Source organism: Trichomycterus rosablanca, chromosome 2, assembly GCF_030014385.1.
Source record: "Trichomycterus rosablanca isolate fTriRos1 chromosome 2, fTriRos1.hap1, whole genome shotgun sequence".
NCBI lineage: Eukaryota > Metazoa > Chordata > Actinopteri > Siluriformes > Trichomycteridae > Trichomycterus > Trichomycterus rosablanca.
Window position 1 is genome coordinate 60,781,764 of NC_085989.1, and position 14,576 is coordinate 60,796,339.

The 14,576-nt window shown below is 40.6% G+C and overlaps 1 protein-coding gene across 1 annotated transcript in view; it reads left to right on the forward strand.

The window, feature by feature from the left end:
• The first annotated feature begins 58 nt into the window (after positions 1-58).
• Positions 59-14,576, forward strand: part of LOC134300125 (NACHT, LRR and PYD domains-containing protein 3-like) — a 78,034-nt gene continuing 63,516 nt past the window's right edge. The window contains exons 1-5 of the mRNA XM_062984791.1: positions 59-229; positions 1,045-1,172; positions 5,581-5,632; positions 6,048-6,252; positions 6,592-8,374. Of these exons, the coding sequence (XP_062840861.1) occupies positions 1,060-1,172; positions 5,581-5,632; positions 6,048-6,252; positions 6,592-8,374 (2,153 nt within the window). The 5' untranslated portion in view covers positions 59-229; positions 1,045-1,059. The remainder of the gene's footprint in view (positions 230-1,044; positions 1,173-5,580; positions 5,633-6,047; positions 6,253-6,591; positions 8,375-14,576) is intronic.

Sequence of the window (14,576 nt, forward strand, 5' to 3'; positions counted from 1 at the left end):
GTTTCGAGTGCGCGCATACACTTTCGTGCGCGAGCACAACTTATTCGTGAGCGAGCAGGGTGAATTCGTGCGAGAGCAGAGAAAATCCTGCTCGCGCACAAATAAAATGTGCTCTCGACTTTTGGCACTAATCTGACGCCATAGTATGCGGCATTGAACTCGATTTGGTGAAAGTGAAAGTATTTAGTGTGGAGGAGAGAAACGTGAAGAGGTTTTCCAGATAATCGCGGTGAGTATAAGAATATAAAACTGTAATATGTGAATGTTATGAATCCGTATTTGATGGATAAATGTTTAGGATCAGGTTTTTATGATCTGATATGTGTTGTGTTTAGGAACTGTCACATTTAACACCGTTATTTAGGCGTGTCAACAACAACACGGAGATTTTTTACACTTCTGTGTTTTTCTCTCATCCACACCAACTCACAAACCCACGATTAATGAAAACAGGATGAAGAGATTTCTGAGAACTGCTTCCTTGTTTTAGTCTGGATACTAAAATGTAGCTTTACACAGATGTTGTGACGTCAGCGTGCTGGTGTTTACACACATGCAGGCGGTGGACAAAATAACAGAAACACACAATCAATAATAAACATCAAACATCAAATAACAAAGATGTATGAGAGCATGGCATGAATAGTGTAAACTTTACTGAAGGAAGGTTGGAGTTCATTACTGATGTGTCCACGCTGTGTGTGATTATAAAGAAAGCACTAATCTAACACACTGATGAGAGGGAGATTGTTATTAATACACTTTCATTTATTTAAGAATGTCATTTAGAATTAAGAATGTAAACCAGATCAGAGTTACTGGCATACTGGTGTAAAAGTAATAAAAACATAAATGTCTTAGCTGGGATGTAAAACTGCTCTGTAATGCTTTTAGAGTATGTGACTTCAGTTGAACTAAACTAGCTGCTAGTTAGCTAAGCTGTCTGATTACTGTACCATGTCCTTGTTGGTGTTTCTCTGAACTGAAGCTTTTAGGTTCCCCTGTGCTTTATATAGAGTTCTTTATGTTTGGTTTTTACTTCAGTGTTACTCCAGTGTGATGGAGGGTACGAAACCAGATTCACCTCAACCCAGCTGTGTCTCCATGAAGAGCGATCAGTCAATAGATCCTCCACAAAACTTTAAAGATGGAGGATGTTTTACTGATCTGAGGTCAGTATAATCTCTAGTATGTCCTGGTGCAGTGTTTTTACTTCCAGTTTCTCCTGATCAAATGTATTAATCTCATTAAACTCAGTCCACTAAGCAATTCATTCATAAAAATGCTAATCATCTAGGACAGGGGTCACCAACACGGTGCCCGCGGGCACCAGGTCGCCCGCCGGGACCACGTGAGTCGCCTGCAGCCATGTTCTTAAAATAGCACTAGCCACCATGAAGCTCCGTCTAAAAGTTTTATTTAGGTTGCTGTACTTTTTGAACAATAACACATGCATTGATGTAAATTTCAATACTGAATATACATTTTTTTTAAAACAAAAATGCTTTATTTATATATGATCTGCCTGGGGTAAAAGTTCAATGTCATGCGCAACACAAGCCTTCATCCCAATCGTTGATGTGACAACCAAGCATGCACAGCGCTTTTTACCTCTAAAAATAAAGAAAAATGGCAGAGAAGCGAAAGAAAACGTACCATTTTCACAGTGACTGGGAGAAAGAGTTCTTTTTCACGTCAGTGAAAGAAAAATGTGTCTGTCTAATTTGTTTCTAAAAAACTTTAATGCTAACTACACACCTGGCAGTTAACAACGTGCAGAAAAAACCCGTGAATTAAAGGCAGCTTTGGGGAAACAGCAATCTTTTTTTCACAATGCCAGTAAAAAAATCACAAAAAGCAATGGAAGCTTCATATAGAGCTGCGAATTTTTTAATAAGGAATAAAAAAACTTTTTCAGACGGAGATGTATTAAAAGAAGCAATGATGATAATAGCGCACTCTGTGTTTAAAGACGAGAAGAATGCTCCCAATGCCATCTCTATTCTCTCCGATGTCCAACTGGGAGCCAGTATGATGGTTAGAAGAGTTTCGGCTATGTCCGGGAACTTGACAGAGCAGCTTGACTGGGATCTGATAACGTGCAGGTGGTTCAGCATCCAGTGCGACGAGTCTGTGGACAGCAGCAGTACGTCACAGCTGGTGATGTTTATCCGAATGGTGTTTGATGATTTCTCCACAAAAGAAGAACTCCTGGAACTACTGCCCCTGAAAACAACAACTAGGGGAGTGGACATCTACAACGCGGTGAAGAGGTTCTTTGTGGAGAAAAAGGTACCACTGGAAAAGTTGGTTTTGATTACTACGGACGGGGCTCCTGCCATGACGGGCCGACATGTGGGCTTTATTGCGCAATGCAAAGGTGACACAGATTTCCCAAAATTTCTGCATAACCACTGCATCATTCATCAGCAGACGATATGTGCAAAAGTTACCGGCTTTGATCATGTGATGATTCTCGTCATGAAGATCATAAATGGCATTCGCTCCAAAGCCAAACAACACAGAATATTCAAGGTGCTGCTGGAGGAGCTGTCAGCTGAATATGGTGACCTGCTACTACACACAGAAATCCGATGGCTCAGCAGGGGACGAGTTTTGCAGCGTTTTTTGTCACTTTTGGGTGAAATCAAAGAGTTCATGCAATCCAAGGGGGAAGACTCATCCCTGCTCGAGGACACTGAGTGGATACTTGACCTCACATTTTTAACTGACATCACTGGGAAACTGAACCATTTGAACTGTGAGCTGCAAGGCAAAGATAAGAGTGTTGCTGACATGATAAGTGCTGTAAACACATTTAAAGCTAAGAGGAACATTTTCTCTGGCCATTTACAGAGAAAAAACTGCTGCATTTTCCATCCATGCAGTCAGTGCTGAATGACAATTCTTCTGCATCTGGGGCTTTTGACAAAGCTGCAGAAAAGTACTCTCAAGTCATAAACAGACTTGGGCAAGAGTTTGAGAACAGATTTTGTGACTTTGATAAACTTGAGCCATGTGTGTTATTCATTTCAAATCCTTTCATGCAGGTGGACACTAAGTGCAACGTTCAACTTGGATGCTGTACAGATGGAGATCGAAATCCTAACATTGCAAAATGACCTCTACCGTACCTCAAAGCCCATCAGGGTGCACGAAACTTTTGGTGCCTTATAGACATGGAAAAGTACAAAAGATGTATGCACAGCAGCTATGAAAGTTGCCTGCCTTTTTGGTTCAACCTATCTCTGTGAATCGGCCTTTTCTGACATAAACTTCATCAAGAACAAACGCAGAACTCGGCTTACTGATGAACATCTACAACACTCACTCACACAGTTGCAGTGTCAAATTACACCCCAGATTACAGTACACTGGTGAACAACATGCAATGCCAGTCTTCCCACTAACAGACATTTACAGACAAAGAAAGAGATAACAGATGTTTTTAGTGAAACACCATGGCAACATTAAACTCAAAAATCGTACAAAAATGTGAAAAATTTGTTAGAAAGTAAACAGATGTGCTTTTGTTAAAAATGCTACAGATTTGGTGATTACTTCAAAAGTTCATGATTTGTTCAAAAAATGTTACAAATGTAGTGTTAAGACAGTTTTCTTAAATTCTCAAAAAAATGTTACAGAAGTAATATTTTGATTAGAACTGAAATAAATAATGTTGCATGTTTAAATATATCTGTGGTTCCTTTCATTGTAAATCATAATAATCATTAACATTAACATGTGATCAGATTGTCTCTGCACATGTTTGATTGTTTATTATTAATATTAATAATAATATTATCATTAAAGGTAAACCGTGCAACTTAATGGTATTCAGGAAGTTTGTATGAAACAAGTAGCCCTTCGTATTACTCGTAACCTTGAAGTAGCTCTCGGTAGGGTTGGGCGGTATTGCCGATTTTCATACCGTCATACCGTCTTCAGGAAATACCGCGGTATACGGTATTACCGGGGGGGGGGGGGGGGGGGGGGGAATAATACCGTATACCGGTATTTCCTGAAGACGGTATGACGGTATGAAAATCATGTTGATGTTAATGATTATTATGATTTACAATGAAAGGAACCACAGATATATTTAAACATGCAACATTATTTATTTCAGTTCAAATCAAAATATTACTTCTGTAACAATTTTTAGGAAATTTAAGAAAACTGTTTTTTGAACAAATCATAATACCGTATACCGTGGTATTTCCTGAAGATTGTATGACGGTATGAAAATCGGCAATACCGCCCAACCCTACCGAGAGCTACTTCAAGGTTACCGAGTAATACGAAGGGCTACTTGTGATTACACACTTGAGTGTAATTACAATATTTCAGTGTTTTATTATAAAAAGATTTAACAATCTGAGCGTCAAACATTGCTTATCTTATCTGATCTATAATAAATACGCATAAGTATAAATGCATGTGTATCAATTACACTTTAACACAAACATTAACACATAACATTTTGGCATTGTAACCTCTCACTGCCCACACAAAACAGAATAATAGCGGCTAAACACTTCAATATATTTCAAAAGTTAACTGCTTAGTTTATAGTTACAGATATTTCTTGAAAGTGTATGAGCGTGTACGATTAGTTATGGCTGTAATCCAGAATTAAGTTCTATACCGTAACAAAAAAAAAATATGAATGTAAATGTTCATGTTGCGATGACAGTGATGTAAAGTAATGTTAAAATAATTCCAAACATTTGAGTGGTTAACGAGAACGCTACTTTAAATGTCACACAAGCTCCGTGCAAAACACGAACACGGAAACGGTACAAATCCGATCTCTCTTCCCTACACACTTGCTCCCTACGCCCTACAGTGCACTTAACATTCTTAAAGGGCCAGACAATATATTTTATAATTCACATTACACGACAGGTGAGACGTTCTTTTTTCTTAATATAGCGCTTTTATTTAGGAAAAAATAGTTCTTACATAGGCAGGAAAATCTATGGCAGACAAGAGTCACAACACCGGATTGGGCATTACGTTATTATTACTGTTTGCTCCTTTTTCTCAACACTTGCGCTTGATTAACACTGAAGATATATTTAGTAAATAAGTACATGTCCGCGCATGCACGCGCTTGTGTTCATTTCCGGTTGAACTGATAAAAAATGTTGATTTTGAAAGACAAGCCGTTATTCAGTTTCTGCTTGTTAGCTCACAGCTAACGCTAGCCAGTGTGGCTTTTCACTCATCTCTCTGTGTTATCACCTTACACACCTTACAGCCAATCAGTGAGCTCCAACCGCCTACCCTTCCCACCCCTCCCACCCCTCCCTTACTGTGGATGCGCATGTCCTAAAGTCTCCGTTTTCAAGGTAAACCTGAAGCAGAAATTTGGCGCTTCACATTTAAAAAATACCGTCACCATTTTTGAATACCGTCACCATTTTTAAATACCGTGGTATACCGTAATACTGTCATACCACCCAACCCTAGCTCTTGGTCTCAAAAAGGTTGGTGACCCCTGATCTAGGAAGTGTTTCAATAACAGGATGATAGAACCTGCTAGTGGTCAATACTGTTTTGTCTTTTTATTTACAGAACACAAAAGAAGAAATTAAATGTTACTTATCAGTTGGAATCCATATTTAAGGTTTGTATGTATGTGTGTGTATTTATAATAATAATGCTAATCTAGTTTGCTGATTGGCTAAATGAATACTGTGAGGGATTTTATGTTGATTTTGGATTCTGGACCCTCCTTAGATGTTGTTCTGGTTCTTTTAGACCTGAATGATCGCTTGATTTTGCCATATGGGATTATTGGGGCTTATTTGGGTTTATTAAACACACAACCTTCCACATTTTAATGCGGCTAGTTCGGACAGAGGTGAAATTCCAGTTTAAAGCCTAAGCACATTTTAATGCACAATTACTGTTTATTCATTTACTGAACTTAATATGCAGAAAAACTACATCACTCCTTATATAGTCACATCACTCAGTCATTTTCTTTATTACCTCATGGTGCTTATAGTGAAGATCTGGTTCTCTAAATTCCTTAACAGGAACTGGAGCTCAAAGTCATCAGCATGTTAAAGAATGAGCTAAACAAGTTCAAAAAGCTACTGAATGAAGATTACCCAGCATGCTCTGAGCAGGAGGTAAAGGATGTGGAAGATCTGAGTAGTTTCAGAGAGGGGGCGCTAAAGATCACGCTGAATGTTCTGAAGCTCATGAACCAGACAGACCTCGCTAACACCCTGCAGAGGAGTAAGAGACCTACATACTTACATTATTAATTTATTTACCATTAGATAAACAAACTCTTCCATATTCATCTTGGTTCTAGAATCATCTACACTTTTGATTAGTCATTACATTATATTATAAAACATGTTATGACCATTAGGTACTTGATATTAGATGAGAATTCTAACTATGATATTGGTCACTACATCTCTACAAATAAACTAATTATAATCATAGAGATTTATACTTATAAACAGAAAATAATTTATATACAAACCTATTATTTATTACAATAATAAATTATATACTGTGTTTATAGATCATGCAGTAAAATATTAATCATCATCTTCTGTTTATTAGAACTATTAATCCCTGTATATCAGAAAAAACTCAAATCCAATCTGAGAGAGAAATGTAAAAGAATCTGTGAAGGAATCTCCCAGCATGGAAGCTCAGCACTTCTGAATGAGATCTTCACAGAGCTCTACATCACAGAGGGTTGGAGTGAAGGCGTCAATGATGAACATGAGGTCAGACAGATTGAAGCTACATCCAGGAGACCAGCAGTACAGGAGATTCCCATCAAATGCACTGACCTCTTTAAAGACACGTCCATTAGAACTGTGCTGACTAAAGGAATCGCTGGAATTGGAAAAACAGTCTCAGTGCAGAAGTTCATTCTGGACTGGGCTGAAGGAAAAGCAAATCAGGACGTTGTCTTCATATTTCCACTTCCTTTTAGAGAGCTAAACTTGATGAAGCAGGAAAACCTCAGTCTGATGGAACTTCTTCATCAGTTTTTTCCAGAAGTGAAAGGTCTGCCATCATTAGACTGTGATGCTTATAAAGTTTTGTTCATCTTTGATGGTCTGGATGAGTGTCGAATTCCTCTAGATTTTCAAAATAATGAGCGATTGTGTAACATAACAAAGTCATTAAAAATGGATGTGCTGCTGACAAACCTCATCAAGGGGAACCTGCTTCCCTCTGCTCACCTCTGGATCACCACTCGACCAGGAGAAGCCAATCAGATCACGACTGTCTGTGTAGCCCAGCTAACAGAGGTACGAGGGTTCAGTGATCCTCAGAAAGAGACGTACTTCAGGAAGAGGATCAGTGATGAGAACCTGGCCAGTAAAATCATCACTCACATGAAGTCATCAAGAAGCCTCTACATCATGTGTCACATTCCATTCTTCTGCTGGATCTCAGCCTCTGTTCTAGAGAGAATTCTGGATGGAGCCGAGGAGAAAAAGATCCCCAAAACTCTGACTCAAATGTTCACTTACTTCCTGATCTTTCAGATAAAACACAAGGAACAAAAGTACCATGGGAAATCTGACCCTGATCCTCTTCAGACCAGTGAGACGATACTGGCACTGGGAAAACTGGCCTTCCAACAGATGGAGAAAGTAAACCTGATCTTCTATGAAGAAGACCTGACAGAATGTGGCATTGATGTCAAAAACGCATCAGTGTACTCAGGAGTCTGTACCCAGATCTTCATAAAAGAGGCTGGGCTGCACCTGGGTCAGGTCTTCAGCTTTGTGCACCTGAGTGTTCAGGAGTTTCTGGCTGCTTTATATGTATTTCTCACCTTCATCAACAAAAACAGAAATGTGCTGGTGATGCAAAACACTGAATTCTTTAACATCTTTAGAAACTATACAAACATGTCTGACTTTTTGAAGAGTGCAGTGGACAAGGCCTTACAGAGTAAGAATGGACACCTGGATCTTTTCCTCCGCTTCCTCCTGGGTCTCTCACTGGAGTCCAATCAGAATCTCTTACGAGGCCTACTGCCACAAACAGGAAGTAGCTCTTACAACAAAGAGGAAATGGTCAAGTACATCAAGGAGAAGATCAGTGAGAATCCCTCTCCAGAGAAATCCATCAATCTGTTCCACTGTCTGAATGAACTGAACGATGATTCTCTAGTGCAGGAAGTCCAACAATACCTGAACAGAGAAGGTTCTCTTCATCATGATGGACACCGTCTGTCTCCTGCTCAGTGGTCGGCTCTGGTGTTTGTGTTGCTGAACTCAGATCAGGAGCTGGATGAGTTTGATTTGAGGAGATATTATCCATCACATGAAGGTCTTCTGAAGCTCCTGCCAGTTGTGAAAGAATCAAGAAAAGCTGAGTGAGTCATTTATTGACATTTGATTCATGAGTTTATCACTTAAACATTAATAATTAGATTTACGAAACTGAGAAGTTGCTAATCTAGTGTTGCAGTCTGATCTCAAAATGTGTCTGAAATGACCATTTATTAAGTAACATTAAAATAATAATGATGTTTTTTTACACCACCTACTAACTTGCACTCTGCTAATTATGCAGAGTAGGGATTTAACGATACACTCCACCCATGATGCAATGTGATTCACAATACTGAGTTCACAATACATTTTTCTTCCTGATTTTTTTAAACAAAATAAAATTGAAGACAAATTACACTACTCACAAAAAGTTCGGGATATTTGGCTTTCTGGTGAAATTGATGGAAAAGGTAAAAAGTTCACGCTACAGTGATGTTATATCATGAAAGTCGGACATTTAAGTAGAAGCAAAATTGAAACAAAAGCCAACAACAGTGGTGGGTATACCCCAACAATAATAATAATAATAATAATACATTCAACTTATATAGCGCCTTTCATAATACCCAAGGACGCTTCACATAGTAATTATAAGAATTATTGTCAAGAACAATAATCAAACAGAAACATGAGAATGAAAGTGTTGAGTAAACAAGAACGTTTTAAGAAGAGATCTAAACTCAGAAAGAGAGGAAGAGAGACGAAGAGGGAGAGGAAGAGAGTTCCACAGTGTCGGGGCAGCAACACTAAATGATCTACCACCCATGGTGGTCAACCTAAACCTAGGTATAACAAGGAGACCAGCATCAAACGATCTTAGCCTGCGAGAAGGGACATAGCGATGTAAAAGATCAGCCAGATACAAGGGAGCCAGACCATGAAGTGCCTTGAAAGCGAGCACTAAAATTTTATATTGGATACGTTTTTTGACAGGGAGCCAATGGAGTTGTTCAAGTACCGGGGTGATATGTTCATGTTTTTTTGACTGGGTCAGTACTCGGGCAGCAGCATTCTGAGCAATCTGCAAGGGTCGGAGGGATTTTGAAGGCAGTCCATAGAGGAGAGAATTGCAATAGTCAAGTTTGGAAGTGACAAAGGCATGTACCAGGGTCTCGGCAGCTTTAAACCAAAGGAACGGACGCAAACGGGTGACCTTTCGAAGCTGGAGGAAGGCAGACTTTGCCAATGAATTGATATGTGGCTCCAGTGACAGGGGAGGGTCGAGCAGCACCCCGAGATTACGTGCCTTAGAAGAAGACTGAACAGCGATACCAGCAATAGTGAGGGATGTGTTAGTGATAGAAGAGACAGCCGATTTGGAGCCAATAATGAGATACTCCGTCTTATGGGCATTCAATAGAAGAAAGTTTGCACACAGCCATGAGTTGAGATCACAGATGCACTCGGTGAGGGATGGTGGTGGGAAAGGATCAGATGGTAAAAGGTTTAGATAAACCTGGGTGTCGTCAGCGTAGCAGTGAAAATTTAACCCATGGTGACGGAAAATATCACCAAGGGGCAGGATGTAAATAAGAAACAGCAACAGTCCCAATACTGAGCCCTGGGGGACACCCTGCTTAACAGGAGCAACGTCAGATGTGTGTTTACCTATGCCAACAAAGTGATGCCTATCAGATAGATAAGATTTAAACCAAGTCAAAACTATGCCGGAAAAACCAATGTCAGAGAGCCGGGTTATGAGAATTTCATGGTTAACCGTGTCAAAAGCAGCAGTAAGATCAAGGAGTAAAAGGAGAGAAGCAAAACCTTTGTCAGAGGAAAGAAGAAGGTCGTTGAGTACACACAAGAGTGCAGTCTCTGTGCTATGACGGGCACGAAAACCAGATTGAAAGGTGTCGAAAAGAATGTTAGAATTCATGTTCACGGCTACTTAATATGGAGCTATCTAAATCAGGTTTTTTAATTATGGGGGTAACAACAGAAGTTTTCAGAGCTACCGGAACATAACCAGATTCGAGAGAAAGGTTGACGAGGTGACAAATAGAGGGCAAAAGAGAAGAAATAACTTGCTTGAGAAGAACTGTAGGGGCAGGATCAAGGAGTGAGGTAGTGGTCTTGGAGCCTGTTATAATTCTAGTGACGCAAACAGGATTGACAGATGCAAAAGACGAGAAAGTGAGCAGGGAAGAGGAAGTACCGAAAGAGATTGGAGATGACAGCAGTGATTTACATGTCTGATCATTCAGTATTTCCTGGTAAATGTTGGACACTTTGTCCCTGAAAAAGTTAAGAAATGCATTACATAAATCCGATGATGGAGCCAGGGAGTCTGAGGGGGGTCGCAAAAGTTTATTCACAGTAGTAAAGAGTCGCTTGGGATCCAGGCCTGCCTTTGTAATTGTAGAAGTGTAGTAGGTAGTGCGAGCATTGTTTAAAGCCTCTTTATATCTGACCAGATGATCCAGATAAGCTTGATGGTGAACATATAAGCCTTTTTTCCTATAAAGACGTTCAAGACGCCTACCAGCTGTTTTTAAACCACGAAGTTCTGCAGTAAACCAGGGTGAGGAATGCGAGGAGGGCACAGACCGAGTTATAACTGGAGCAAGGGTGTTAAGGGTATCGGCCATAGACTGATTGTAAACAGAGATGGCCTCATCAATGTCGCGTAGTGAGGTAATAAGAGGTAAACTGGAGGATTCCAGGACAGAGGAGAAAGCTAACGGATCAACAGAGGAGATATTACGGTAAGAGAGAAGGGTCTTAGAGGGGGGGTTAGCAGTGTGTAGTGAAATACATGATGTAATAAACAGATGATCGGATATTCCAATATCATGACCTGATACATTAGTGATAGTTCCCGCTGAGGAGCAGATCAAGTCTAAAATGTGACCATGTTTATGAGTTGAAAAATCCACATGTTGATACAAGTCAAAGCAGTTTAAGAGTGACAAAAAACCAGTAGAACCAGGAGATACAGAGTCAATATGAATATTAAAGTCACCAAGGACGACCAATGACTTTGACAGAGAACTGACAGTGGTTAGGACCTCACCAAGTTCAAGTAGGAAATCGGAGATGGAACTGCTAGGAGGACGGTAAACTAACAACACAACAGTTGGACAAGGGCCCATGATCCTGAGAGCCATGTACTCAAAGTGAGCAGTTTCCTGCATCTTACACATAGTTATTTTTATTTTACTGCTAAAAAAGACGGCTAGACCCCCACCACGACCACTCAGCCTAGGTGCACAAAGATATTTAAAGCCAGGTGGGTTGGCCGCATTTAGATGAAAGAAATCGCCTTGTGATTGCCAGGTTTCAGTCAGGAAGAGCAGGTCCAGGTGATGATGTCCGATGAGGTCGTTAAGGAGGACGGCTTTATCAGACATGGAGCGGCAGTTGAACAGGGCCAGGTTTAGCTGACGACATTGAGCAGATGAGGTCTGAACAAAAGTGGGCAAGACCTTGGATCATGGGACCTCACTTAAAACACTAAAGTCCACTCCTCGCTGGAACATCGATGGGTAGCTCCTAGGCCCAGGGGCCACGCCGTAAATCACAGGAATACCCGAGACAGATGACGAATGGTCCCTCGTCCAGCGTAAATGCTCCCGTAAATGACGCCTGTGCTGGGTGGTGTGGTCAGGTACCCTTGCAGGTCGACTGTTCACAATGAAGCGGTCATCAGTGTGGGATGTGACCAAAGGACGTCCACTCCTATGCCTTTCTGTGACTCTTCCAGTCTCTTTGTATCTCTTGCTGTTGTGAATTTTGCCGTTAAGTGTTGTAAATAATGAATCTTTTCTAGATAATTGATCAGGTCAACTCATTTTATAATTAAGAGGTTTATTGAAAAGTTGCAAAGAAATCAGCTCTCCCCAGGCTCTCAGGCTGCAGCGTTCTGAGTCTTCACCCCTAGCGGGAAGTTGAAGCACAGACCCCGTATTGTGCGTTCGATCAGTTTTTATACTTTTGACAAAATGCCCTTTGCTCGTGAAGTGACACATACCTCTGGTCTCTGACTGATCTAATCAATTTTCTGCTGAGCTGTCGTTTTGCCAATTTTTTTTTTGTGTGTGTGTATTCAGCTGAGTGCATCAGTTTCAGAGAGCAGGATGTGCCGACAACAGAGCAGTTTTATGCTCTCACAACCCCCTATATTGTTACAGGGAATTTTATTAAGCACATAAGCTCCTTGTTAGAGAACAGCAAGTTGTGCAGAAAGTACTGAAACATTGAACAGTTGGACATTCAAAAGTTTAGAGAAGGTCACATTAAGTTCACCTGTAAAGGTCAGAGTGCATTTTAGCTTCATCCTGAAATTTCATCTGAAAGCCAAATATCCCGAACTTTTTGAGTAGTGTATGACAAAATTTCCTTTTATTATTTCTTTGAAATAATAAACTGGTGAAGTTTAGTAATAAAGAGAGAAATACATTAATAATAGACGATCTTTGTACATAAAGACTCTCATGTTAGTATGAAGGGGCGCTCAGGTGGTGCAGCAGTAAAGTACACTGGTTTACTTTTGCTGAGATCTGAGGATGTTAGCATGGAGTGAATTTATCTGACCACTTCATACTGGTCAGGACCATGGTGGATCCAGTGCTACTCTAAAACACTTCCATGGAAGTAGGAACACACCCTGGTGTCACACACACACACACACACACACACACACACAGTCACTCATCTATGTTTCAGGATGGAGACAGAAATAAATTTATCATTTATAATCAGCGGGTAACGTTGTATTAATTCTCAGTCGCTACATGGCTATAGTTAGCACTTGGACTGTGTAGAAATGTGAAGCTCCGCCCCTTTGTAAATCAGTACAGTTGAGCAGTCCTGCTATTGGTTGATTCATCAGTTTAACTGCTTTCACTTTTATCTACAATGTAGTCTGATCTGATTATTTCTCTCCAGGTTGGTGTGGTGTGATCTAACAGAGGAAAGTTGTGAAGTTCTGTCCTCAGTTCTCAGTTTAAACTCCTCCAGTCTGAAACATCTGAACCTGAGTTACAATGAACTGAAGGATTCAGGAGTGAAGCTGCTCTCTGCTGGACTGGAGAATCCACACTGTAAACTGGAGATACTGTGGTAAGATCTTCACTTTCACACTGTAGATACAGAAGATCTTTGTAGACTGAAGACTGATGTTAAGTGCAGTTGGGCAGCAGGTTTCTGTGAGGTGAAACTCGTTCACCTGACTTACTGTTAGAATTAACACACATATTAAACATTATTATCTGATATCTACACTTGATGAATTGGTCGGCCATGTTGGAAAAAGTGTTTACATCACAACTCAGTTTATGTTACATCATCATAAATGTTAAATGTGTCCGACTTCAGCGTCTGACTACACAGGGGGTCATGTGGTGCCTTTTGGTGAAGAATTATCTTTTCCCTTAAGACCCCCCACACCACCTGAAAGCAGGGAGTGTCTTCTTTCATGTGCACACACACACACACACTCTCTCTTTTTAGATGCAATAACTCACACCAGGAGCCACTTAGTATTATGTGGAAAGGAGGAGGACTCAAAAATGCAGATAAAATTAATATTTATTAATGTTAAATCAAAAGACAAAAAACAAAAGACAGAACAGAAAACAGAAAAGTCAAAACAGAGAACAAAAAAACGAATAGTGAGAACCCCGATTGACACTGCTGAACACTGCAGGCAGCTGAAGCTGAAAAAGGAAAATGAAAAAAAACCCCACAAAAGCCGAGACGAGAACCCCGGTCGCCCGAATATAAAGACCCGGAAGACACAAAGCGCGTCTCGCCACTAGACGGGACTGGTTGGCGTTGGGGAGAGCCGACCTGTAATAGATAGAAAAAAGAGAAGCGTAACCCAGCTTCGCCACCCCGGATTTAGCAAACTGCTTAACCTCGAGTTAATACAAAAACCGGTTTAACCAGTAAAATGGCCGTCGCTAGCCACCTGCGGTTGCTACAGGAGAATGCTAGCGGGTAACGTCAAAACAATACCAGCGTGAGGGCTGGACGGAATCGCACCGCACTTTCTCTGTCAGAAGCAAAATCAAGGAACTATTTTACCTCGGCCTTTCAGCCTACACACCCAACCGACCTACAAGCCGCCTGGGGTAACCGTCTAGCCCTGTAAAGTGAGTGGACACCGCTGTCATGCCAGAAACAAAAAACAAATGTGCGATGCCCGCTGCTGCACTGCGCAGGCTTAAATAAGCCAGCTGCAGCTGCAGGTCGTCATGGTGACGGAAAATATCACCAAGGGGCAGGATGTAAATAAGA